The sequence below is a fragment of the Pomacea canaliculata genome, linkage group LG9, assembly GCF_003073045.1.
Source record: "Pomacea canaliculata isolate SZHN2017 linkage group LG9, ASM307304v1, whole genome shotgun sequence".
Taxonomy (NCBI): domain Eukaryota; kingdom Metazoa; phylum Mollusca; class Gastropoda; order Architaenioglossa; family Ampullariidae; genus Pomacea; species Pomacea canaliculata.
In genome coordinates, this window is record NC_037598.1 from 1,250,231 (window position 1) to 1,276,875 (window position 26,645).

At 42.2% G+C, this 26,645-nt stretch overlaps 2 protein-coding genes across 4 annotated transcripts; both read left to right on the forward strand.

Moving 5' to 3' along the window:
* Positions 1 to 585: 585 nt before the first annotated feature.
* LOC112571463 (multiple epidermal growth factor-like domains protein 11) lies at positions 586 to 6,707 on the forward strand. 2 transcript variants are annotated; one of them, XM_025250442.1, is made up of 12 exons: positions 586 to 744; positions 1,576 to 1,725; positions 1,974 to 2,108; positions 2,326 to 2,457; positions 2,672 to 2,809; positions 3,185 to 3,319; positions 3,924 to 4,055; positions 4,486 to 4,623; positions 5,048 to 5,182; positions 5,572 to 5,655; positions 5,897 to 5,956; positions 6,213 to 6,707. In XM_025250442.1, the coding sequence occupies exons 1-12, from the start codon at positions 654 to 656 to the stop codon at positions 6,503 to 6,505; spliced, it is 1,623 nt and encodes a 540-aa protein (XP_025106227.1). In that variant the 5' UTR covers positions 586 to 653; the 3' UTR covers positions 6,506 to 6,707. The 2 variants fall into 2 exon arrangements, with proteins under 2 accessions (XP_025106227.1, XP_025106226.1); XM_025250441.1 differs by having other exon boundaries at positions 587 to 744; positions 5,572 to 5,659; positions 5,898 to 5,956.
* Positions 6,708 to 10,508: 3,801 nt separating this feature from the next.
* LOC112571465 (multiple epidermal growth factor-like domains protein 10) lies at positions 10,509 to 26,449 on the forward strand. 2 transcript variants are annotated; one of them, XM_025250443.1, is made up of 10 exons: positions 10,514 to 10,983; positions 12,208 to 12,348; positions 14,254 to 14,382; positions 14,841 to 14,972; positions 18,024 to 18,155; positions 18,688 to 18,828; positions 19,450 to 19,584; positions 21,151 to 21,238; positions 21,946 to 21,989; positions 22,425 to 26,449. In XM_025250443.1, the coding sequence occupies exons 1-10, from the start codon at positions 10,830 to 10,832 to the stop codon at positions 22,742 to 22,744; spliced, it is 1,416 nt and encodes a 471-aa protein (XP_025106228.1). In that variant the 5' UTR covers positions 10,514 to 10,829; the 3' UTR covers positions 22,745 to 26,449. The 2 variants fall into 2 exon arrangements, with proteins under 2 accessions (XP_025106229.1, XP_025106228.1); XM_025250444.1 differs by lacking the exon at positions 14,841 to 14,972 and having other exon boundaries at positions 10,509 to 10,983.
* The last annotated feature ends 196 nt before the right edge of the window (positions 26,450 to 26,645 follow it).

Consider the following 26,645-nt stretch of genomic DNA (forward strand, 5'->3'; position numbering starts at 1 on the left):
TTTTTCCTGAAACTCTCAGACTATTATTCATACTCTACTCAACTCATAAGCTCTACAGTCCGAGACTCAATATCCACATCTCACAGTTTGCAGAACTATATTCCTTTAGAAAGATTTTCTTCAACCAGTCGTACAGTCCTCCCCACGTCTATTCAGAAAACTAATCAAGCGAAACATTCCTGATGTAGATACATAATCTGAGTAGGAATATAATTCCAAAACAAATTATGATTGTTTGTCTTACCCCCAATTGTCTGTAACAGTCTTATCTGTCTCTCTAACCCTTATTATCTCTAACAGTTCTACCCCTGATTTTCTCTCTCACCCCTGATTGTCTCTGATTGCTTTTGTTACCTCTGTCTGTGTTACACCTGATGGTCTCCTCCAGTCCTAACCCTAACTGCCTCAGTTTCCCATGATTGTCTTATTCATCCCTGCCAGCAACAAGGAAGCAGAGAGGAGCAACCAGGACACATGTACATCCGGGAACCGCCGACGCGCCCAGACGCTGACATCCGGTGAGCTCTTGACCCCAGGCTGAGAAGGAAGGTCAGCTGACACTGTACACAAGCTGAGCACCACAACATGTTTATGTGTGTGAAGTGTAACACAAGAGGAGACTGACGACTGCCCTCAGTTGTAGTCACACAACAATGGCTGCCTGGGTCACATGCCTGGTGACAACCGTGCTTGGCCTTCTGACCACAGCATCTGGGGCTGGACCTACCACTGCTGCAGGGACCAGTGAGTTGCTTTATCTTAGTGCTTACAACGGGGGTAGTCTTTGGACAAAATAGGAAATGACATATAGGATTACTTTAAAAAACAAAACATGAACCTAGTTGTAAAAATCCTAAAGTAATTCAATCAGATCCTGTTTCGCTGTAATCTGTCTTTATTTGTCTGTCTCTCGTTCTTCACCCTGGGAAGTTGGCTTTGACTAATAGTACCCTCAAACCTTAGTGACCTGACCTCTGGAGATCACAAATATTGTTCCTTGTAATAAACCTCGTTAGAACCACGCGCAGTTTCAAACAGCAAAACTCAGTCCACTGGGTTTATTGTGTTTACCCAGGTAGTCAGTCGGCATGGACATGCGTCGCTAGGAGATAAGAACAACATACCCACTGGGGGCATTGTAATTCATTGGAAAATGTAGTTTATGTCAGGAAAATAGTGGTTTCTTATGGAAAAAGGGAATTCAGCTTCCTTGTGGGTAGAAGGGCAAAGGTTAAGGCAACGACTACCCGATCAGGCTTGGGAGACCTGTTTACATTGTCAAGTATGCAAACTCATATCAGTTATTTATGCTCAGACTTCTATTCAGGTTCCTGTTCACATCCAAAGTTCACGTTTAACAACCAGATTGAAGTTTATCTTTAGATGATGTGAGTTCTACATACTCTTCTCTCTCTCTCAGAGGGAGAGACGAACACACACAAATATATAAATTTACTAGTCCTAGGCATCCCCCACAGGTCTAGACAGATGTGTAGTCTTCATCAGTTGCACAGATGGCAGCAGCATCTTGCGAGGCAATATACTCTTGTAACGGGTGGCTTACCTTCCTCACAGTCCAGTGCCAACCCACCCAGTACCTGAAGGGTAGCACCTGCAGTCCTTGCGGCAACTGCGCAGGTAACAAGACATGTGACAGTAAGACGGGCAGGTGTCTTTGGGGCTGCTTACCTGGCTTCAAAATCTCTCCGGACACATGCACCGTAGGTGAGACGTTTTTACAACGTAGAAACAACGTAAAGTAACTCCACCCTTACAGTTAAAACTTATCATATAGAAAAAGACAAAGAGGAAATGATGCAAGCTGACTAGTTCTCTGACTGACCGACAGCCAACCAAACATAAACTAGAGTATACTCAATTTTAAATTATAAGAACTAATCACGAAATGTATATATCATGAGCAATTAATTTTGAGACTTATGAAAGATAATTTTATATTAATTTTTTCGAAGCTTGTGACAATGGGAAATATGGACAGAACTGTTCCCAGACCTGTGGTCAGTGCAAGAATAGAGCAGCATGCCACACGGTCAGTGGCAGTTGTGCCTCCTGTGAACCTGGGTATCAAGCTCCACTATGCAAATTAGGTAAGGTCATCGTGTCGGATGGAGAGAAAGTTGGTCTTGAACTGCGAGAAAGTAGAAGCATGCAACTCTGTTAACGGTATCTGTAAATCCTGTCAGCCTGGCTACCAAAAGTCATTCTGCATGTTAGTCAAGACCTCAGAATTGGATGGCAGATGGCTGTGTGGGTGGCTGAGTATCTTGAGAGTTGTCTGACGGGTGGACGTCCTTGTCCCTGCAGCTTGTGTTGCCGGAAGATACGGAGACAACTGCGGGCAAAGCTGCGGCCGCTGTGCGGGCAATCAGTCGTGCACTCACACCAACGGAAGCTGCTTGCAATGCCAAGCCAACCACCAGCCTCCTCTCTGCAAAGGTCGGTCTGTAGAATATTATGGTTTGAACTGTTTAGCAACATGTACAGGTCGCGACATGTCTAGCGAGGTGTGTTTCTGTGAGTATCAGCCACGTGGCACCACGTGTGTTCTGTGTTTAGTAAACTATTTCTGTCATAATGTGTCAGTACCTTGATATAGGTAGTACATTGTGAGGATATTAACCTTATTGTTGTCAACATGTTCTTGCCTCAGACTGCACCGCGGGTCACTGGGGTGCAACATGTGGTCAGCAGTGTGGTCAGTGCGCCAGTGGACGATGTGATCGCAACACCGGGTGGTGTTCATCGCCCTTGTGTAAACCAGGATGGAGAGGACCGTCCTGTAACGAGAGTGAGTAGTCATCACACCTTGCTGCAGTGAATGTGAGTAATAATCAGGCTTGCCAGAATGAGAAACAATTAGGTCTCGCTGAAGTGAGAGACAAATAACGAGGGCTTGCCTGAGAGAGAGAGAAGCGGGTAGCGGAGAGAGTGAGCGGAAGTCAGAAGAATAAAGTGAGAATCAGTGATATGTATCGATATATTGCAGTATATGAGTCTATCAATGATATATCGCCGCTTGGTATACTTTGCTGTGTATGAGTTTACCCACACTGTGTGGGAGGACTAGCCCGCCATCAATGGCTTACTGGACACAGGTTGGAACTCATCAGATTCGTCTCTCGAAATAGAAAATCTCGATGAGTACCTCAAATTACTTTTGCAGCTTGTGGAAATCACAGGTATGGACAGAACTGCTCCATCACCTGTGGTCAGTGCAAGAAAGGAGCAGCGTGCCACCAGGTCAGTGGCTACTGTGCCGTCTGTGAACCCGGCTATCAGGCACCACTATGCAAATTAGGTGAGGTCATCGGGTCGATCTTGCTGAACTACAATTAACTAGTCTTTTGATGTGACCGTCCTCAAAAACTGAGAAAAAGCTTGTCTGTCTCTGTGTGTTTTTTCTGAGGGGGAGGGGTTGAGTGTGTGTGGGTGTGTGTGTGAGAAAGTAAAGAGTTGTCACTTTAGGTATAAATGACTGAGTGATGGTAATATCTTTTTTTTATATTTTACAGCAGGAAGATGTACTCCAACTAAATTGGTCTTTTGGTATATTAATAACAAGTTGTCTTGTCTTGTCTAGTTATGTCATAAGACAGAGAGAAAACGATTATTGCTACCAGATAAAAACAAAATCAAAACAGAAATCATTCCCCCCGCCAACAAAAAAAAAAACAAAGAAAAGAAAACAAAAATAAAAGGAAAATGCAGTGGCACAACTGCAGAGTAAAAAGATTGGTCTTGATTCTAATTGAAAAGCTTTAACCCATGCGATATTGCACGTGCTCATCCACCCACTGGATTACTGATTATCCATCAGTGGATAACAGATTATCCGCCCAGTGGATAATCCCCGCTGATAATCACCACTGATGGCGTTTCGCTGTCTCCATGGTGTGTTGCAGTCTGTCCAGGAGGTCGACACGGAGAAAATTGTTCCAAAGCTTGCGGCCACTGCTCTGAGGGGAAAGCATGTGACCCTGTGAGCGGAAACTGTTGGCAGTGCGCAGACAACTTCCTGCTTCCGCTGTGCACAGGTCAGTAACTGCTGCTCTCTACGTCACGTGACGTGCGCTCTCTGAGTCACGTGACCTCTTGGGTGAGCTGACATTCGTCTGGCTCTACAGGCTGGTCCACACAGCATGACACACTCAAGACAGACTCTCTTTCTTTATCATCATCGGAAACTGACTTCATCGAAATTCACATCAGTGATAAGGAAGACACAAGCTTTTGGACTGTAGTCATTGCCGTCCTTCTCTCTGTCTGTCTCTCACTCACACATACACTTTATATAGATATAGACACATTGTTGGTACTTTCTTATGAATCTTATGTATATGCCTGTGCATCACGGGTAAATTGTGGACAGAAGTAAACCTCAAGGTTTGGAATCAGCTGGTCATGAATATGAAATAGTTTGGACTGTTGAACCTGTCCATCTGATGACAAGCTTTCTGGTGCCAGACTGTGTTGCCGGTCAGTGGGGTCCCACCTGTGGTCAGCGGTGTGGTCACTGCACGGGTGGACAGTGTGGCCGCTACACTGGGACATGTACCCAGACAGAGTGTCAGGACGGGTGGACGGACGCCTCGTGTCAGAAAAGTAAGAAGTGTTTGGTTCATTGGGTTGTCTAGTGGGGTGTGATGGGGTTGACATGGATGTGACTCTGATACAGACTGGACACAGACATGACATGTGGAGATGATATGATGACACTGTAACTCTGACACAGACATGACATGTCGAGGTGATATGATGACACTGTAACTCTGACACAGACATGACATGTGGAGATGATATGATGACACTGTAACTCTGACACAGACATGACACAAGTCAAGATGAGACGATGTCATACACGGGACTCTTACACAAAGATTACAACAGTCAAGATAGGATCGTTTCTTCACTCATTCCATCAAGTAGCTTGAGATGTTTTCTGAGTCTTTGTACAAATACAGTGACCTGTTCATTCACTAGAAGATACGATTGTCATACTGTCATCAGTAGCAGCATATCTGTACAGAATGTCCCTCGGGTACATACGGCGCTAACTGCTCACACACCTGCGGCCATTGCTATGCAAACACTAGCTGTCGCCATGACAACGGAATATGTGAATCAGACTGCCAAGATGGCTTTTTCGGAATTCTCTGTAAAAGTAAGAATTTTTTTAATTTTTTTACATTTTGTGTTAATTTTATTCTTGTTTTTTCTTATTTTGTTGTTGTTGTTGTTGTTGTTGTTGTTGTTGTTGTTGTTGTTGTTGTTGTTGTTAGTATCACAAAGACCTGCAACACACTGTGAACCACTCACTGGCCAAGCACAACATCTGGTGACACAGAGATCGTACAAGATGAGTTGTAGTCGCCCAACTACACACTGTGAACCACTCACTGGTCAAGCACAACGTCTTTGCGATACTGACATGTAAACAATGGTGTTGTCATGTGTTGTGCTGGGCCCCTGCATGTTGCCCTGTGTTGTTGTGATGTCTATGTTGTGGTTGTTTGCTGGTTGTTGTCGTGGATGACTCCTACTATGTTACAGGGAGGAGTGAGGACCTGAAGGTTGTCGTCGCCGGATCGGTGGTTGGTGCAGCGACCTTAATATCGGTGACCATCGTCTGTATCTGCTGGTAAATAACATCTCATAAATGAGAAAAATCTCTATGTAAACATAATCTGTACTTAATTATGGACAAAGCAATAAATTCTAAAAGAGCGTAAAATGAGTCCACCAAAATTATTTCATTTTCTCTAATTTTTTTTATTGATTACCTTATTTTGAGTTATCTCCAAATAGATTAGGTGAGGATGTTGTGAATTAATCAACTTCCGTTATATTCTTTTCTTTTGTTTTGTTTTCCGCTGCAGCATTCTCCACAGGAAGAAGAAATATGACAATACTTCTAAAGGTGCGGATAGGTTGCAAGGTATGGAGCTTGTTGCTAATTACAGGGTGTGTTGTAAATATTCTGTATATTATCTGATAATATTCAGATCATGACCTTCGCTAATTCTGGTTATGACCCCTTGAAACCCTGATTAGGTCTTCAGTCGATGACATACTGATCATCCTCTCCCTGTCTCACGCAATGAATGATGGGATTCCTTATCTAAAACCCTCTAAAAACGATCTCTCTGGCCTCCGACACCTGCTGAGCATGATGTGTCCACATCTCTGTGCAGACCACAGGGGCAGAGAGGAGGAGACCCCGGAGAAGTCCAGTGAATCACCTGACTCCGAGAACAACCAGCTCCGGTGCTCTTCTACCTCGCGCATGCGCAGTGATCCCGCCTATGACCCCTTGAACGTGAACCCAGGAGCCATTCACCTGTATGAGACCTACTTCCGGTCACGTGCTCTCCATGGCGTTGACCCCGATGACCCGGCTGAGCCTGCTGCCAGAGAGGCTGAGGGAGAGCCAGAAGACATGTACCAGAATATAAACATTGCGAGCATGCACAACAACTTTGTTTGATATACTTCAACGTAGAACTGGAGAAAGAAGGCAGATGAATTCTCACGTTCACTTCCAGAACGAGGCTTTTGAAAATGACCTTAACACTCACTATCAACACAAACAGGACGGAGGTACATAAGCTCAAGCTTTTGGTCTGAAATGGTTTCGGTTTATTTGTTGTACAGGGGAAGTAGAAGCCTTTTGCGAATAAATAAATTAATTAATTAATTAATAAACAAACAGTCACCACGCAACACAACTCTGCCAACAATACTGCTAACAGTAAGTCTGATTCCGGACATTAGCTTTCAAAGGACTCATCAACGCTTGACATCTGACCCCTTGGTGAATAAGCTCACCACCAGAGTCAGGTGAGGCTGGGTGTGTTTAGACTGAAGAGACAGGTACAGTGTTGTCCTATCGTTTTGTCCAAAGAAAGTCTACCTGATGGCTTACAGGTGATAAGCAGGTGGAGTCAGATGGACGTACATTGCATTAGTCGTCCGTCCGTCAGGTGTGGGAACTCTTCACTGCACTGTCCCATAGTTTGTTGATTGCTACAGTTCGGCTCGTTAAGAACAACAGAAAAAACATCTGCAGCATTAATTTACCTTTGACCTCTAATTAAGGAGGGGAAGTGTCTGTTACATATGTCTGCTTCACCCACAACTGACGCCGATGACATTCTATGATGTGTGTCATGTGTGTCATGTCCTGCTACTAATGACAATATTGAGAGATGTGGCCAGTGAATCTGAACAGAAACTTCAGGAAGACGAGAGTGTAGTCAGCTGCTAATGTACATTAGTTTTAATTGTACTTCTACTATTAATATTAGTAACAGAAGATGACAGAACAAAAATGCATTTGAGATTTTGCGCTCATCTGAGAATTTGAGGTTTGAAGAATGACGGAAGTCAGGTAGGAGGTATTTATCTTATCACATTCTTTGTAAGCAGTATTTAAATCGTATTTTAGTTAAGGTTTAGTTGTTGTTATAGATATGTGTTATAGTTTCGCGAGTATTTATTATTCTGGTCAGAGCTAGTTTCATAATATTTTGTCCAAGAGCTCGTTGAGAAATCAGTTGTCAGAAGTGATTTTGGGAAATATTTTTTGTGAAAACTGTCAGAGTTAAAATTTGTCCCAGTATGCACGCATGAATTTTTACTTAATCTCTAATCAGTTTTATTTGTATCCGGATGTTTTGGTGGCTACACGAATATTGATGTTGACATCAAGTGTCATCAATGTCGCTTTATCGCACATCTTACAGATCTGACACTTCTGACAAGTTCCGCCTGTAACAGGAGGGTTGTCCTCTTCTTGGCTGTAAGCAATGTCACCTGTATACATTGCCTCCAGTCCTTTAGCTTTTGCACCTGATCAAAGTGTGGTATGTGAGTTGAAATATCAAGTTCTTCACGAAAATTAAACAAGAACTCTCGTCAACCTGAGAAACAGAGAAAAAAAGGGTTAACCCAGATTGGTTGGCACTGAACGGGACCTTTGACCCTTGACAAATCATTCTGTTTGATGGCCGACTCACACATTAGTTTAATATTAATGTTAAATATTGGTTATCAAGAGTCATGACCTGTACAACAAGAAGCAGCAATGAATGTTTGACTAGTCACTGAGGCCAGGCGCACCACGCAGTACAAAGTCGCGCCGTGTGTGCAGGCCTTTAGTAGCTGCAGGCCGCTGTGTGTGTACACTCTGTACTCTATACACTGTCTGACCTACATCGCTCCTCAAATGGGTCACAAATATTTGTTGGGGCTGGTGCTCTGGTGGTGCACGTGACCTGACGTATGTTGTGGGCTGACGAGGGCTCACGTGACCTGACGTATGCTGTGGGCTCACGTGGGCTGAAGTGGGCACGTGAACTGAAACAGAGTCACTTGTTTGACAGGAGGGAACCAACAGCGGACACTCGCTGTACCCCGCGTTTCCATGCCGGGTGGGTCTACGGACACGAGGAGCGTGAGGACGCTAGCAGTACGACTATTGTGTCGGAAAATCCGATTGGATGAACCTCATCTTCATATGATCAATAATGATATTTTATTGCATGACTTTGCATTATCTGAGGATATTAAAACTCTGTAATAATATTAAAAATCAGTATGCTAGTGTCTTAAAAGTTATACTAATAAACTGCAAGAAGGAAGTTACTTGGTTCTGGGGTGTGTCGCCTCTGGAGAAATTTCGTCTGCGATAAGACTGTTTATTCTTGGTGTTGAGGACCCTTGCGATGCATTTTTGAAGTTGGTGTGTGGCTACAAACTGATTATGAGCAGTCACACCTGTCATTTGTGTGGCACTGACAAGACTTAGCACAGAAATGAGCGACAGAAGCCAGGTGCTTCAACACAGGTATCGGGTGTGATCCTACTAAACACAGATGTCGGGTACGTGGTGGAGAACAAAGCACACTGACAGAGGAGAGGGATTGTTTACCTGTGTGCTGTTATCTGGTACCGGCTCTAAAACAAACTAACATAACAACACATCTACAGGGGTAGGCTCTAAGGAGATGACCCTGCAGGTCACTTCTTCAGTCTGTCAAGTGTCCTCAGTCTCGTGCTGGTGAAACCGGTTTTTAATGATTCTGTTTATGTCGACAGATTTTTATATCACTTTTATTTTTTATTTCATGCAAAGGACAGTAATAATTACAAGTCAAGAGTTGCAACACTTTCTTTCTGACACTAACTCTCAGACATTGTGGTGCTCACGACAATTTTTATATTTGCATTTTTTCAAAATAGCTACAGTATTTTCGTTATGAAATATTTACAGTATTTTTATATCTACACAGAGTATTCATGTATTAAATATATGCGGTGTTATCATACGAAATAAATACATTGTAAAACATATACAAAGTGTTCTTGAATAAAAAATATACATTTTTTTTGGTATGAAATATATGTCTGGTCGTATGAAGTAAATACGATATTTTTGTGTAAAAAAAACACTGGCTACCTCGGGTGTCTTGTCACGTGTCTGATATCATGGTAATGTCTGTGGTAAGCTGGTAAATACATGATGTTACATTGTGACAGTATACATGTCATTTATGGCATTTATGCCCATATTTGTGCAATATTCTTGAGCTGGGTTTGAGCATCCTTGCCCTCCAGCTCCCACCACACGGCATCAGACCTGCCTCGTTCTGGAATCAAGCAAAGGCTCTCAAGCGTGACACATCATTGAGCATGGCACAGACACACGTGGGCTCCAACAAACTTGAAGTCTCCACGATTTCATTAAAAGATGTATGAACACGGGTGGGACACTACCTCCGTACGTCCCCCTCAAATCACTGACCCTGACGATGTGCAAGACACCGACCTGCAAAAGCGAGCGTCTGGTGCGAGCGGAGGTACCATGTGCGAGGGCAAAGGTCAGCTCCAGCCGGTTACAAATATTACACAAAAAGCTTTACGATATTCGATCATAAATTATTTATGACTACCCACTGTTATAACAGTTGTTATCTCACTCCAGAGATCGGTAGTGTTTCACTTCAAGAACAGTACAGTACCAAATAATCCTTTAAGTCTTTTCAAAGGTCAAAGCGAACAGAACCGGTTTGACCCTGTGGACCACTTACAGGTGGGCAAACACTGAGTTTGTGGGGGAGAGTGCGACAAGACACACTTCAACTGGCAGTGAATTCGAGCACGGCAGTGCACAGGTCATCATCACCCTCGCAGGTCATGAACTGTCAAAGTCTGTCATTTTAGGATCGAATCATACTCGAGTGTTTGCCTCTCTGAGTGACCCTTGCCCTCCCCGCCTCTCCTTCATCCTGGGTAGCGAGCGATATCACTGACCATGACGACACAGGGGGCGAGCTGGTGAATACATCTTGCATTCTTGGAGGAGGAGGAGGAGGAGGAGGAGGAGGAGGAGGAGGAGGAGGAGGAGGAGGCCACTGTAGGCACATCATTGGCTGCCAGACAAGGAAGCAGGAAGGACGAAAACAGTGGGAGGTAACTCAGTTTTTCGGAAACCACAAACTGCCGATGGCCGCTCCTTCTGTAACCACCCTTGGTGTACTCCAAAGCCCTAAGGTAGGCGTGTGTGTGCGTGTGTGTGTGTCTTGACTGCTACCTCTAAGATCGTGGCGGGCGGGGAGCAAGAAGGAAGTATAATGTCTGTCAAACAATCCGGGAAAGGGCCGGCGACATCTCACACTCGCCCACAGGACTGAGGGCCACAAATCCGTCGATCGTTGTGGTAGTAGTGGTGTAGCTGTGTACCTGGCGCCAGATCTCACATTACGTCACAACATGTAACAAGATACAGGTGTACTGACAACCACCCTGGAATGTACTGTCATTGTGAACACCTGAAATATATCTTACCTGGATGTAGACCAACAAGAATGACAGTCTCGTCGGTGCTGGATTTGTGTATAAAACTTCTCCTTTTAATCATACCTGCATGTCTGGCAACCTCAACTACACCTGCACCTGCACCAGGTGAGTCGTTATGGTACCCACCTCTCTCTCTCTGTCACTCCATTTTCTTTTAGTTCTCTCTCTTCTCTATCTCTCGCTTCCTCAATCTCTCTCTCTTACCCACTCCCATATTTTCTACTCATCACCCTAAGGCTCTCTCTCTCAAGTACCTTCCTCCTCTGTGGTTGTTTTTGTCAAAACATCCGGGTACAGCGACAAGTGGACAGACGTCATGCGTGTCCTGCCCCCAACGAACAAGAGACAGACATCACATCACGAAAACACACACACACACCCTTCCTCCCCTCCCCCCACAGCGCACACACGTCATGTATGTCCTCCTGCAAACAATAAACATATCACATCACACATACACACACACTAACATGCATGTACACACAGCTGTTTGTCCCCACCTTCTCTCTCTCCTCCCCGCACACAGAATGGCGTTCACACGAGTTGCGACGCATGAACGCCTCTGACTGGCCTCCGATGTCAGAGACCAGGTGCACTGCGACCCTGGCGTGGCAGGTGAATGGTTAGCACCTAGCACGCCGTGGCAATAGTATATATCCTATATATTTGTAGAGGTTTGACTGTAGATGTGTGTAGTCTGTGGTCTGTAGACATTATATATATATTTGTAGATGTGTGACTGTAGATGTCTGTAGTCTGTCTGCGGTCTGTAGACATCATATATATTTGTAGAGGTTTGACTGTAGATGTGTGTAGTCTGTGGTCTGTAGGTATCGTATATATTTGTAGAGGTTTGACTGTAGATGTGTGTAGACGTCTGTAGTCTGTCTAAGGTCTGTAGATATCATATATACTTGTAGATGTTTAACTGTAGATGTGTGTAGATGTTTGTAGTCTGTGGTCTGTAGACATTATATATATACTTGTAGATGTGTGACTGTAGATGTCTGTAGTCTGTCTGCGGTCTGTAGATATCGTATATATTTGTAGATGTGTGACTGTAGATGTGTGTAGATGTCTGTAGTCTGTGGTCTCTCGACATCATATATACTTTTAGATGTGTGACTGTAGATGTCTGTAGTCTGTCTGCGGTCTGTAGATATCGTATATATTTGTAGAGGTTTGACTGTAGATGTCTGTAGTCTGTGGTCTGTAGACATCATATATATTTGTAGATGTGTGACTGTAGATGTCTATGTGCTAAGAACTACCGCTTATCTAAGCTCTCAGCCGGAGACCACAAAGTAATCACGTGATGTACCTCCACAGTGACGTGTCCCCCGAAGACTTACAACCCCCCTACCTGCACCGCGTGTGGACAGTGCGCAGGAGGCGCGCAATGTGACGTCAACAGCGGTATCTGCCATTCCGGATGTCAACCTGGATACATGAATAGTGACTGTAAAACAGGTGAGACAGGTACACCTGTAAATTACAGTAAATGGTGTGTGAGACAACTAAAGGTTTAATTAACATCGTCTCTCACACACAAACACCACAACACACACACCGCGACACACACGCACGCACATACAAACACACACACACACACGCACGCACACACACAGAAAGAGAAGTGCAAGCAAGAACAGGTTTAACAGAAATATTATCCCACAAAAAACATGATTGACTACCAGTCACGGTATAAATGTGTACAGTACTCATGCTGTACTGTGGTGTTGTACTCATTATTGGGTGGACAGCGGGGTAGGCAGGTAGATATCACTGGAGCTCACGTTTGATGAATCACAAAAGCATACCACGTAAATATATGATGGTGAAGATACAAACCCATCTACATGCGAGAACAGGATTTTGTGTCTTTTATATCACGACAGGATTTCACGTGTAGAGAAGCTATTTCGTTCCTGAACTTTGACTTCTATCCTCCCATACAACAGATGTGTATACTACACACCTTTGCTACACTCGTCACAGGTTGTATCACCATGTATCACCTGTCCACACTTCCTGCTCTTCTCCGTACTTAGTAATCCGTGACCTTTAACCTCGTCACACTGATGTCACGTAGAGTCTCGTAGTTGTGCGATGAGAGCGATGAGAGTCCTGTTGTCTTTAAGACAAAGAGATTTTAAAGGGACTACAACAGGTGACTGGTTCAGGCAATTAGAGACAGAAATTAATAAGTGATGACAAATTGTGTCACACAAAACTGTCAGGTTACTCAAACCGCCATGTCACACAAGACTGTCAGGCTGCACATAGGTGCGGAAGTGACGTAGGTTTACATACATGGCTGTGGTACACACCCTACATCTCAGAGCGAGGCTGGATGAAAGATGTGTGAAGCTGTCAATAGCGATCGTGCTTTACTTAGAAGAGAAATATTTACTCTTCGTGACTTAGAGGATGGGAGGACATCTGTGCACGAGAAGCCGAGACTCGTAATAGACAAGAAGACAAGAAACTGGAATAGACAAAGAGGCAAAGAAGACAACGAGACTGAGAGGGAGAGACAGAGACACCAGTAGAGGGAGAGAAGTTTATCTACATCCGTCAGAAGGCCTGAGCCGTGTCCCGTGGATGGTCTGAGGTCCTGTAGTCACGGATTACCGGGTGAACCCACATATAGGTGTTCCGGCTACAGGGGTCCTGGGGTCACAGGTCAGTCGGACCATCGTGCAAAATGGCGTCTTGAGGCTGCAAACATGTACACAGTGTGTCTACCATTATGTACCTACTGTGTCTGTAAACATGTACACAGTGTCCACAAACATTACATTCTGTATACACATTATGCAATGTATGTACAAAGGTGTACACAATGTGTATACAAACAATGTGTGTACATATGTATACACATAATACACAACATGTCTACAAAACATGTTCACAATGGGTTGCTATAAACACAAAAACAAACCCAAAACAGGCATGAGCGATATTAGAAGAGAACAATTCAATGAAATGGAAATAACGATGAATGACACACATACATAAATAAAACATAAGCAAAATGTGAAATAATATATTTATATCTTATGTTGTTTTATTTAAAATAACATACGCTGTTATCACTTTTATCTATGATTGTGACTGAGGATCATGTTATGAAATCACTTACTGGTTATAGAAAATGAAATAAAAAACAGTGTTGTGGTGTAGACACGAGCCACCATCTTTGTTGTACAGCACGCACATCACGTGCATTATGTTGTATATATGTTTTATATATATTACTTTCAGAGTGATCTGTTCTTAGAGACTATTTTATTATTGCATCGTTCATTAAAAACTTGTACAATCATAGAATTTATGTGTGTGTAGACTGTAGAGCAGTCTTTTTTTCTGCAGCTTGTCCCAATGGATTCTATGGCAATTGTACGATGAAGTGTGGTAACTGTAAAGATGGAGTACCGTGTGATAAGGTCATCGGAAGTTGTTCCCAGTGCAATGGAAACTACCAGCTTCCCTTGTGTACAGGTAGGTCCATCACCATCTGTGATGTTGTGGTGAATGTGTTATCTGCTGATGTCATCATCATCTGTGTGTCATCCTCTATACTTCACTAGTCATCATCATCATCTGTGTGTGTCATCTCTATCTCACTACTAGTCATCACCAGCTGTTTGTGTCATCCTCTATACTTCACTGTGATGTGAACAACACACTAACTGTTGTATATAGTTTCCATGGTATGTAGAGCCACAGAAGTCATAAACATAAGTGGATATATTGTAAAGAATGTGTGTTTATACTCCTGTGTGTGCGTTGATGTGAGACTGAGATGAGGAAAGCATGTTACAGTCAGACACAGTAACATTCTGTGTGGAGACATGATGTACTTATGGTTGGTGTGAGTGTATGTAGTGTGTGACACATCTACCTACATGTCTGTACTCTCACACAAAGTGTGTCACAGCAGATTCCGTGTTTTGCAGTTTGCATCAATGGATACTACGGCACCGCGTGCTCCAACCCCTGTGGTAACTGTAAAGATGGACTACCGTGTGATAAGACCACCGGAAATTGTCTCCAGTGCCGTGGAAACTACCAGGGTCCTTTTTGTACAGGTTGGTCCATCACCATGTGTGATGTGGTGAATGCTGTCATCTGTTGATGTCACCACCATCTGTGATGTTATGGTGAATGTTGCCATCTGTTGATGTCATCACCATCTGTGATGTGGTGAATGTTGTCATCTGCTGATGTCATCACCATCTGTGATGTTATGGTGAATGTTGTTATCTGTTGATGTCATGTCAGGCTTCACATGGCCTCAAGTCAAGCAGTCGCCCACCTCACCTCCGACATGGCTCTTGTCAGGACTAGTGATAGTAATAGTCTCTTCTCTTGGTCTGTGAGGGTCGTGTATAGAGACTGTAGATATAGTGAGGGTTGTGTATAGTGGCTGTAGATATAGTGAGGGTCGTGTATAGTATGGGTTGTGTATTGTGAATGTCATACATAGTAAGGGTCGTGCATAGAGAGGGTCATTCATATACAGTGCGCGTATGCGAGCGAACATCCTTAATATGTGTCCGATCCCATATGTCACTTGGTATCTATGGTGACTGACGTGTATGGATAGTGGGTAGTAAGTAATAGAGATTTATAGTGTTTATAGTGTATAGTGTTTGGGTAGTGCATAGTTTATGTTATAGTGTATGTGGGTAGTGTTTAGTGTACGTGTATAGTGCATTTAGGTAGTATATAGGGTAGCCAGGTAGTGTATAGTGTGTGTGGGTAGTGTATAGTGCAGAGCTGGGCAAAGGCCGGCCCGCGGGCCGGATCCGGCCCGCCTCCTGTCTCTGACCGGCCCGCCCGCTGGCCCGCCCGCCAGTTTATATACTATATATACAATATTGGGTAAAACTGAGTTAACTTTATTAGTCCGGCCCTCTAAAACCATCCCAGTTTCTCATGCGGCCCCTTGGAAAAATTAATTGCCCACCCCTGGTATAGTGCATTTAGGTAGTGTATAGTGTAGGCAGGTAGTTTATAGTGTATGTGGGTAGTGTATAGTGCATTTAGGTAGTGTATAGTGTAGGCAGGTAGTTTATAGTGTGTGTGGGTAGTGTATGTTTATAGTGTATAGTGTCTCGGGGTATAGTGTATAGTGTATGTGGGCAGTGTAAAGTGTAGGAAGAGATTGTAGAGTGTTGTTTGGGTTGTATGTGTGTTAGGTTTTTGTTGAGCAAGGGCTGACCACCATCAAATTAAACTTCTAGTGTAATTTCAATTGTAATTTTTTTCCTGAGTAAACATTTGTCGACATCCGTGCTAAGTATACATCCACTCGACATTCATGTTCAACACAAGCCATGTAGACATTGCTGCTACAACTACATGGAAGTTGTACCCAGTGTCGTGGACACCATCAGCCTGTCAAGCTACGACCCATGGTTGCCTGCTCCAGTCTGTTTACACCTTGTGTACATTGGTGACCCTTCACTATCTCTGGTGACCTCACTGTCAGCTGTTTGACGACTGTTAAGTTTATGTTTGGACAATGGCTTGCCGTCTCTTGTCTGTCGGTGAATGGTGGTGTCAGGGAGAGACAGACAGAGGAAGATCCTGCCATTGGAGTTTTGCACCTGACGCGTTTTCAATCAAGTAAACACAACACCTGAATGCGGATGTACAAACCAGTTTCTACATGACCACATGAAGCTACTTCCTTCTTTCACTGCTTTCCTCCCAAGCTACACCCTCATATACTTCGCTAGCCTCGTCACTCATGTTGCATCGCCAGTCCTCACTTCCTTGTCTTCTCTGTGTTTAGTAATCCCTGACCCTTGACCTCGTCACGCTGATGGTTACGGGAGTCTCGTAGTTGTGTGATGAGAGCGAGACAAGTTTTTTTGTATTTCACACAAAGGATTTTTATTTGGTCTGGATTTATGATTATCAAGTATTTGACTGTCTAGATATTTTTTGTTTGTTCATGCGACAATATTCTGTGGACTTAGGACTGTGGAGATAGTACTGTGGAGATAGGACTGTGGAGTTATGGTTCCTTGGAGATAAGTATCCAGTTCGGAATCCTCATATGTACATACATCGAAGCCAGTCCCTCCCCGCCTCAATGTGTGTTGAAGGGTTGAAGGTGGGGTAGGGGAGGCGTGCTCGAGTTTTCCTCCTAGGTGGAGCATCTGGCGTATTTTCCGGGTGTAGGACAAGGGCACACAACTCCTGAAAAAGACTTCAGTACAGGGGCGACAATCGAGTCTTCAAAATTTACAAAACTTCGTTGTTGATGTGTGGACAATGACCCAGCACTGGTATCAGCATCGCCCTACCTCTAACCAGTCAAGTTTCATCAAAATAAGGAAATTCTGCTTCGCGAAGATAGAACGAGGAAGATTATGAAGGCAAAATGGAGAAAAGTGGGACAGGTCATCATTGTATGCTTGTCATTTAGTCCAGATGACATCACAGGAGATCAGGTCAAACTTAAGATCAGTTAAAGGAAAAGATATAAAAGATATTATAGCCATGTAGTGGAGGTAACAGGCGACTGTCAGGTGTTTTTCCACACAAGGTAGAAGGTGGAGCTTGAACCCTTTGTTCTGATTTGTAACTTTCCTTAAAATACTTTTCTTGAGCCTCACTCAAGTGCAGGAAACTACCGGTCACACTCTTGCTTATTGTGTGACAAACACGAGCATTGTGGGTAGTTACAGATGACCTGCACCTGCTCATTATTTGTGGAGCGATTAAAGACATTTCTATAGTTATATACTACAGTGTCTGTTTATTTGTATATTATACTTTATATACATTGTATTGTATTACGGAGCGCCAAGGGGGGAATTTTCTCTAATTTTAATTGAACTGTATAAATATAGAATGAATTATATAGGTATATAATGCATTGTATAGCTTCAGAATGAATTCTATGAGTGTAAAGTGCATTGTATAGAGCGAAAATTAGAGAAAATTCACATTTTGTGCCCCATATAGTATACTATACAATGTAGACTATACTGTCTATATATATATATTGTAATCGACATAGTATTTAAGACAGACGTGTTTAATGTATTAGATAAGGATATATGCACATTTCTGTGTTTGCAAGACTCCATCAGTTGCATGTCCCCACACCTGGTGTTTTGCAGTTTGCAACAATGGATTCTATGACGACAACTGCTCCAGCTCGTGCGGTCAGTGTAAAGATGGCGAAGTGTGTAATAAGGCTACTGGGAGCTGTAGTCAGTGCCGTGACAACTACCAGCTTCCCTTGTGTAAAGGTGAGTCACGTGACTGCATGGTCCTGACGGTTATACACCTTATGTACCTGTGTGACCTTTGACTGTCTGTGTCACATGTCACTGGTGCTTGAAGAACTTCTAATATATTTCAATGTCTGAGGGTTTTCAATATTTTCACTTGGTATTTCTAGTTTAACATTTTAAATTTGTTCCTTAATATTTACTTTTCTTATTTCTGTTTGTTTATTCCTGTCTGTTTTTGAACTCTTGTTTCCTCTCTGTCTTTTTAATTCGTTGTATCCTCTGTTTATTTAATTCGTTATTTCTAGTTTATTAATTCGTTATTTCTGGGTCTTTTATAAATTATTTCCAGTTTATTTATTATAATTGTTACATTTCATTTTACTATTTTTATCTCGTTACCTACCTGACTCATTTTTCCTCTTGTTTTCTTATATTTTTCCTAAGAACAACTCACTTTTTCCAGTAGTTAGCTCATTATTTCTACTATTGAACTCATTATTGCGAGTAGTTCACTCATTGTTTCCCTGTGCCACTGCCTCTTACCCAGACTGCATCGCGGGTCAGTGGGGGGCAGCTTGCGGTCAGCGGTGTGGTCAGTGTGGGGGGGACGGAGAGTGCAACCGTACGACTGGACAGTGTCTTCAGGCTGCGTGTCTGGATGGCTGGACGGGAGACTCGTGCTCTGAGAGTAAGTCTCGGGGGTTTGTTTGTTTGTTTGTTTGTTTGTTTGTGTTTGTTTGTGTGTGTTTGTTTGTTTGTTTGTTTGTTTGTTTGTTTGTTTGTTTGTGTTTGTTTGTTTGTTTGTTTGCTTGTTTGTTTGTTTGTAGCAGAATTTTCTAATGCTAACACTAAGGTTTCCCAGCAGTGACAAAACTGTTAGACCATCATAAACTTGAAATAATTTTGAAGGTGATGTATGTGAAGCAAATCATGTTTATCCACATTGCACATCATGTCTGAAAGACCCTAGGGGCGGATTTTTGTAAAAATTGTGAAACGTACTCAGTCAATCAAACCTCTGGTCCTTAGAGACATGGAGGTGGTCACTTAGGACACAAGGGGAGAAGAAGGAAAGAGAGATAGGGAGAGACAGAGAGAAAGACAAAAGAAAGACAGGTGAATAGGCCGATCACCACGAAGGCAGACTAACACACTGAGAAATTAAGTGAATAAAAAAAAGGAGATGATAACTCATTAGCGATCTTTTCTACTCAATGAACAGCCTGATTACTGTGAACACCCTGATTACTGTGAACACCCTGATTACTGTGAACACCCTGATTACTCTGTAGAACTATTTCTCTGTCAGAGTGTCCAGGGGGTTCCTACGGCCCAAAGTGTTCCAAGTCCTGCAGTAACTGTCGTGGTAACAGCAACTGTCGTCATGACAACGGTCTTTGTGAAGCTGGTTGCAGTGATGGCTTCGAAGGTGTTTTGTGTGACGGTGAGTACATGTGACAGTGACAGTGACAGTGAGTTGACAGTGACAGTGAGTACATGTTGTGACAGTGACAGTGAGTTATGTTGTGACAGTGACAGTGAGTTGACAGTGACAGTGAGTACATGTGACAGTGACAGTGACAGTGACAGTGAGTTGACAGTGACAGTGAGTACATATTGTGACAGTGACAGTGAGTTATGTTGTGACAGTGACAGTGAGTTGACAGTGACAGTGAGTACATGTGACAGTGACAGTGAGTTATGTTGTGACAGTGACAGAGAGTACTGTATAAAGGTGTTTGTGTGACAGTGAGTACCATTTTGTGACAGTGACAGTGAGTACATGTTGTGACAGTGACTACTGTATAAAGGTGTTGGTGTGACAATCGGTGTGAGAGTGAGTACATGTTGTGACAGTGACAGTGAGTTGACAGTGACAGTGAGTACATGTTGTGACAGTGACAGTGAGTACTGTATAAAGGTGTTGGTGTGACAATCGGTGTGAGAGTGAGTACAGAAAGGAAAGTGATGAATGCTGACACTTTATTTTTAGACAGAGAGTGGACATTCTCACCCATGCTCTCTACATTTTCTTTCTACTCAGATAAAAACTTTTTTTAAAACCTGAATTAAGAAATATAATGTCCCAAAGTATTTAACCAAAAATGATTAACGTACTATTAAAATAATACTCAATAATTTACATTTGAAACATTTGCATCATATAAATGTAACAATCATAGATGCAATTTACGTAATTTTGTAAACGGCTTACAGATTGAAGAAGAATAAAAAATTGAAAAAACAAAAATTCAGAACATAACTGAATCAGAATCAAACTACACATCGTTTTCAAGCGAGTACATGTCACTCGTCTAGCAAGTGTGGTCAGCATTTAACACAACAACGAGGTCAAGGGGGAGACTACCCCAGATACATAAAAGTGCGAAGAAAGGAATTCGAACCCTCTGCCCCCAACTCTCGCAACGTGTTGGTGGAGCCGCTCAGTGACGCGCTACACCGAGGAAAACTCTGGGTCACGAGGGGCTCACAGCCCCGCACATCGGACCCGCAATCTTCTTTGTTTTCCGTTTCCTCCGAGCTTCATAAAATTGTTTTTAATAAACCAGATTTATGACAGATAACAAAAAGACAGCAAGAAAGACACAAACTGACTGACATGGTGACAGAGAAGATGAAGGCTGCTTTGCATGGAGCAGACGACAGATGTGACTGTGTTATCTCCTGTAATTGTAGGAAACTCCTTCAGACGGGTTGCGCTTATAAAAAAAAAAAAAAATTTTAAAAGCGGAAGACTTCCTGAAAACGAAAGGTTTACAAACACAGTTTTGTTTCCTGGTGAGCGTTTACGCATATCAGAACCCGAATCACATCCCTTGTACTCTGTTGTTGCTGTAACCACTCTGAAATTCTCACGTACAGGCGCACGCAAACATTCACACACACACACAGACACACACAGTAAGAACTAATGATCTTGCAATTAACTCATGTTTGTGTACTATGAATTCTTTCAACTGTTATCTTACAAATACACTGAATTCCACAGAGGAACGGGTGGACTTGCGTGGAGCGGTGGCGGGGTCGGTGATGGGTGCAGCTGTACTCATATCAGCATCTGTGGTGGGCATCCTGGTGTAAGTATCCAGGCTCTCGTTTCCAACGGTTGTTTTTAACCGGGCAAAGCGCAGAAACGTTCACAATCCGAAATTCTCCAAATACCTATCGTACTGCTAAATGCTCTGGCAATGTACTAAGAAACAATTCTGGATTCAGCATGTTGACCACATTTCCAAGGCCCTATACGCTGGCCCCAAATCATTTTTTTCGTGACCTTTGACACCACATCCCGCAAAACAAACGGGCTTCAACCTTCCACGATACTCGCCTGGTTAAAAAGGACTTTTTTTTACATCAAGGCCATTAGTGCTGATAGTATGTAGGATTTGCCAAAAAAAAAAAACAAAAAAAAAAAAAAAACCAAGCACCATTTGTTTATGCTTTTTTGCAGTAAAAATAAACATAGTTTAAATTATTATTTAACACCACTCACAAGCGATCTTCATGAATAGTCAATGTTTATCAAACCTTCCACGGTTCATAATAAAATTTCGCAAATATTTTACAGGAATCCACAGATGATAATTTATTTACACTCCATTAAAGTAAAAGCGTGGTTTACCTGTGTTTATGCATATTTCAGGTCAAATAAAAAACAATTTGCAGAATTTTATTTTCAGCTGTAGTTTGCGAGATAATATTATGTTTGAAGTAAGGATGTCTGTCATTGTGTTATATCAGTTTATTGTAAAAACTATTAATTCAAACCGTGTTTTTCGTGCAGATTTCTTCACTTTCGGTCCCGGGGCCTGAAGTATACTACTAAAGGTACTTGAATTTCAACATAATAACGGTTTTGTTATAATATATTTTCTGATATTGACATTAGGTTATATACCAGACATTGCCGTAGTTACTCTACATACCGAACATTGAAGACGAACAAAATTCTCTTACATATCACAGTTCATGGTCATTTGAAGGAATCTTTTGATAGTTTAAGGTAATGAGTAATGATTATAGTTGATGAGTATTTGACAATTCTTTTGAATACTGTTCTTTCTATATTTGTTGAAGCTTGATACTTATATTCCATCACAATTTCAAAATGTTTGAGAACTGTATGACCATTAGACCATGAAACTTTGTTGTTTTATTGGAGATGTTGATAATTTGTGGCGAACACTACTGAGTAATGAGACTGAAGATATGCGATCACAGTGTTCGATCCTCATCATGATATTTTGTACAACTGTTGTCCAGGTGTCCGTCATAACGACGCAGACGACAATCTTGAGAACGCTGGCTACTCGGACAGTCCACTCGCTGCCCGCTCCACCCCGGGTGAGGTGCCGTTCTATGACCCTCTCGACCCGAGCAAGAGAGACCTTCACCTGTACGAAGGTCAGGCCCAGTCCGGTCACAACGTGGCCTTGCCACTGGGCTCCCGTGACGTCACTTCCGGTGATGCCACCTACCAGAACGTGGACCTACCCCAAGAGACATCAAAGTACCCCAAGGGTAAAAGACACGTGAAAGGAAACTCTGCTGGTCTTCCGGAGAACGTGTATGGCAACACGTGACCTGACAGCCGATGTAGTGCGTGCTGGTGTGTGTCTGTGTGTACATGTGAGGTGCAGAGGATGACGTCAGTGTGCACGTGCTGCACACAAGATTTGTGTACCTGACTGGCGCAATAGTTATCAGTAAGTGTAACTACCGATGGATTCATTTGGATATGATGAAGCAAAATTCCTGACATTTTTCACGTTTTTAAGACATTTAAACCTTAATATCCATCAGAAACATAAAATACATGACATAATTATTTCTGTGCTGGTGATTTTTGCTAAAACTGATTGATAGACTACAATGGTAGGAACCACCAGGGGGCAGGGTTGTCACTCAGGACTGGAGGCAATACAATTGTTAAATACTCTCACACATCTCTCTCTTCTGTAAGTAACTCAGACTTGAAGCTCTGTCGAGGCTACGTGTACATTTCGTCTTTTTGTTCCAAGTGAACAATTCCCTCATGCTAGAAGCTGCTGCCCCCGGGGTTGGTGGTCTAGCAAGCCTGTCATGACAGGTGCTGCTGTCTCTACAGTCATAGTCGGGTACCTCTCACGTGACTCAGTGCCAGACACGCTCTGGTGGCTCTCACGCCTCAGTCGTTCACCCTTTGTCTTACCCCACTGAGGTCCAGTTTCTCGTAACTGTCAATACAGAGAAGACTCTCATCAAGGGAGAGCACCAGACAGAACAATGATTTGTCTGCAGTTACTTCCCTTAATAGACTTGATAGAGAGAGAAGGAGGAAGCTTTCAGGGCGAGTCTCTCACTCTCTGTCTGACTTCCACTGTCGGTAACCGCAATCCATTAGTTGATTATAAGAAGGTCGGCTCTAGCTCAGGAGCTACTCTTCCATTTTCTTACAAAAGACTTTAAGACTTCCGTGTTTTCTGAGATGTTTGCTGGTCATTGCGGAAAGTGTGCCGAGATGCCAATGTTTATTTAATAATAAAAATATAATACTACTACTGCTAATAATACATGTAATAATAAATGCGTGATTTGTATAGCGCATACTCAGGCACTTGGAAGAGGGTCTGCACATCACATGTTTGACTATATTTGAACTCCATCTTTTTCTAATAAAATAATAAAATATTTTTCTACAGTTTATTTGAGTTCAGTGGATAAATATATTTTTAAGAAACTTGTGCTTCTCTACCCTATTTTAATTCGTAAATTTCCATGTTGTTCACTTCTCCTCCTTCATGCACGAAATGCACGAAGACAAAGAAAAAGATTCATGCAGGGTAAAGCACAAAATGCTCTTTACAAGTGTATGTACATTGTGTATGTATTTAGTAGTATGCTTATATGGTTATGTGTTTAAACACAACACAGCTGTGTGCCAACACCACGAACTGTTGCTGTAGTAGAATGTTCACTGTTCAGTGTCTGTGTTATGAGAAAATTATGAACTAGTTCATTTTGATCGCAATATTTGTCTGGCTCACAAATTTTTATTTCTTTCATTTTATTTTTTCATGGGAAAGTGCTCATACGCATTGTCAGGCCCTCCCAAAATTACAAATCTTTCTGCAGACTGTGAAATTTTCAAAACTTGTCCATATATAGAAAACGGTTTTCCGTTTGTTTGTTTTTTCAAAAGTTGGTCAGCCTTTCAAACCTGTGTAGGAACTGAGTAGTAAATATGTGGTGTGTAGACTGCCATGATGTACACATGACTGACAGCCACACAAAGCTGGGGTGAGTTATCACCAGACTTGTAGTGTACCACCCTTACTTGTCATCTTGAAAGAGTGGACCTTACAATCTTTTAATGATTTAATTGTAATTTATGAGATATTCAACACTGTCTCTGTTATTTCTCTGTTATTTCTTATTGGAAGTTTATTGCTCATAATTTATATTTTTAATTATTCATTGAAGTTGCATTTTTATAAAGTTGTAAATAATCTGCAATGTTGGTAATTTTGGATAATTTTGAGAAAAAGATAAAGGTAATTTTTTTTAAAGTCTATTGGATGCAGGTCTTTCTGTGACATGATAACACTGCATGTTAGAGAAGCAAATTGCAGTCAATACAATCATATGTCAACTGAACAAATTGCTTATATGCTTCCTTCATTCACCATGATTCCTGGAGTATGCAAGTGGGGCAAAAGCATCTATAATTTCTGGAATAAATTTGACGTTAAGTTAAAAGTTCAACCCAATCCCATGGTAATGGTTCTTTACAAATATTCCTTGAAAGTTCTGTACTTAGTGATGCACGTGTAAACCCACACAGCACTGACAAAGAAGGAACGCATCTTCGGACATGGATCAAGAGGCCTGTTCCAGTCAATTATTTGATTATTAAACAGACAAATATCTAGAACCTAGCAGGAAAATAAAGCATGTTTAGCAACACAGTTTAATGACATTTTTAGCAAAATGTAATGATACTAAGAGGCTAGTTTAGTTAGTTGTTCATTGTCCACTTTGCTACGTGCTTTAATATCCTTTATTTATTTCCATGAAGTGGCTCAGCGTTGACCAATATTTGCTAAAAAGAATGATTTTAGAAAGAGTACAGATCCATTTGTCGAAGGCCATATTGACTGACCATGACCTAGCAAACATCCACGTGACTGACAAGCCGTCTGCTTGTTTAATAAGAAGGTCAAGGTGCAAGAAAACCCATCCTCTTCAAATTCATGGTAAAGATTAAAGGAAGATCCCTAACTTTTTGCACGTTGGGCATTTTTTGGGAGCTGACTTAGTTGGGGAGAGTAGTGGATGGTAGGTTGGTCATATCCTGTCTGTCACTGCTTTCCTCTCCTCAGTCTTCTATTGAGTCAGTGACGTATTTCCAACATCGGGGTCAACTTGGTTCGCTGCACCACAATGGTATTGAACCGGCCTGCCTTGGAGTTTGGACGCCAATGGTGTAAGGCTTGTGTCAAGTGGGTTAGGATGACACAAAATCGTTTGTCTTCAATATCGCCACCGACAGTCTTTGAGTGCTTTGGCGCAAGGTGAACATTAAACAACACGTGACATTAGCAACGAGAAGCTGGGTGATTGATGTTCCTATGGACCACACACCCTGACAGAATGTCCACACCCTCACTGAAGACTCCACTGAAAACTATGTACATCAAGACTGAAATTCATTAAGTAGCGGGAGATTTTGTGAAATATATGTTATACACAAACAAGGACGTGTAGTTTCTTGGTGTATGATACGTGTTTCTACTGATCGCTGGTACATAAGAAAGTTGCCGGTCTGTGGTGCATGTGAAATGTGAAAAGAAATCTGAGCCCATTGTGTACCCGGCACGTATGAGATGGACATTGATTTATTTCAAGTGTAAAAGAAGTGAAATGAGAGTATAGTTGATTTCCCCCTTCATTTTGAATGTAGTTTCTGGTTTCACGCGTGCAACGTTTTGCAAGTGGCCCATCATTTTCCAGGAGTATAGTTTCGAAGCCAACATGATTGTCATGGTTTTTGTTTTGGTTTTTTTACAACAGTTTTTTTTTCTTTGCTGTGACTGTAGGTTAGTTTATTGTAATCATTTGGAGAAATAGGTTAGACTTTACTTTTGTGATGACTGAAAAGTTCCATGCAACTTTTGATTGAAGAAAAAGGTGACATGTCTGCACCTTCAAGTGATCCTGGGATGAAAATACTTTTTTTAGTTGCTTATCCTTCCGCGACTGTTTAGAGACTTTCTGAGGGCGTAGATGTATTAAACCTGTAATTTGCTTGTTGTGTTCTGAATTATTGATGTAGATATCAGTGTGGGTGTGCATCATGATGAATGATTTACATTCAAACATACATCCATACACATACATGATGCACACACGCACACACATGACACATACAAGATTGAGGCGCTGCACACATCTGATGAAGACAGCGTGGGTTGGGGAGATAAGGATGAGAGAAAGAGCAGATAA

Coding starts and splice junctions, on each gene's coding strand:
- LOC112571463 (XM_025250441.1), top strand. CDS start 654: ATGGCTGCCTGGGTCACATGCCTGGTGACAACCGTGCTTGGCCTTCTG. Junction 745..1,575: donor TACCACTGCTGCAGGGACCA/GTGAGTTGCTTT, acceptor CCTTCCTCACAG/TCCAGTGCCAACCCACCCAG. Junction 3,320..3,923: donor GGCACCACTATGCAAATTAG/GTGAGGTCATCG, acceptor GGTGTGTTGCAG/TCTGTCCAGGAGGTCGACAC.
- LOC112571465 (XM_025250443.1), top strand. CDS start 10,830: ATGTACTGTCATTGTGAACACCTGAAATATATCTTACCTGGATGTAGA. Junction 14,973..18,023: donor CCAGGGTCCTTTTTGTACAG/GTTGGTCCATCA, acceptor GGTGTTTTGCAG/TTTGCAACAATGGATTCTAT. Junction 21,990..22,424: donor CCTGAAGTATACTACTAAAG/GTACTTGAATTT, acceptor ACTGTTGTCCAG/GTGTCCGTCATAACGACGCA.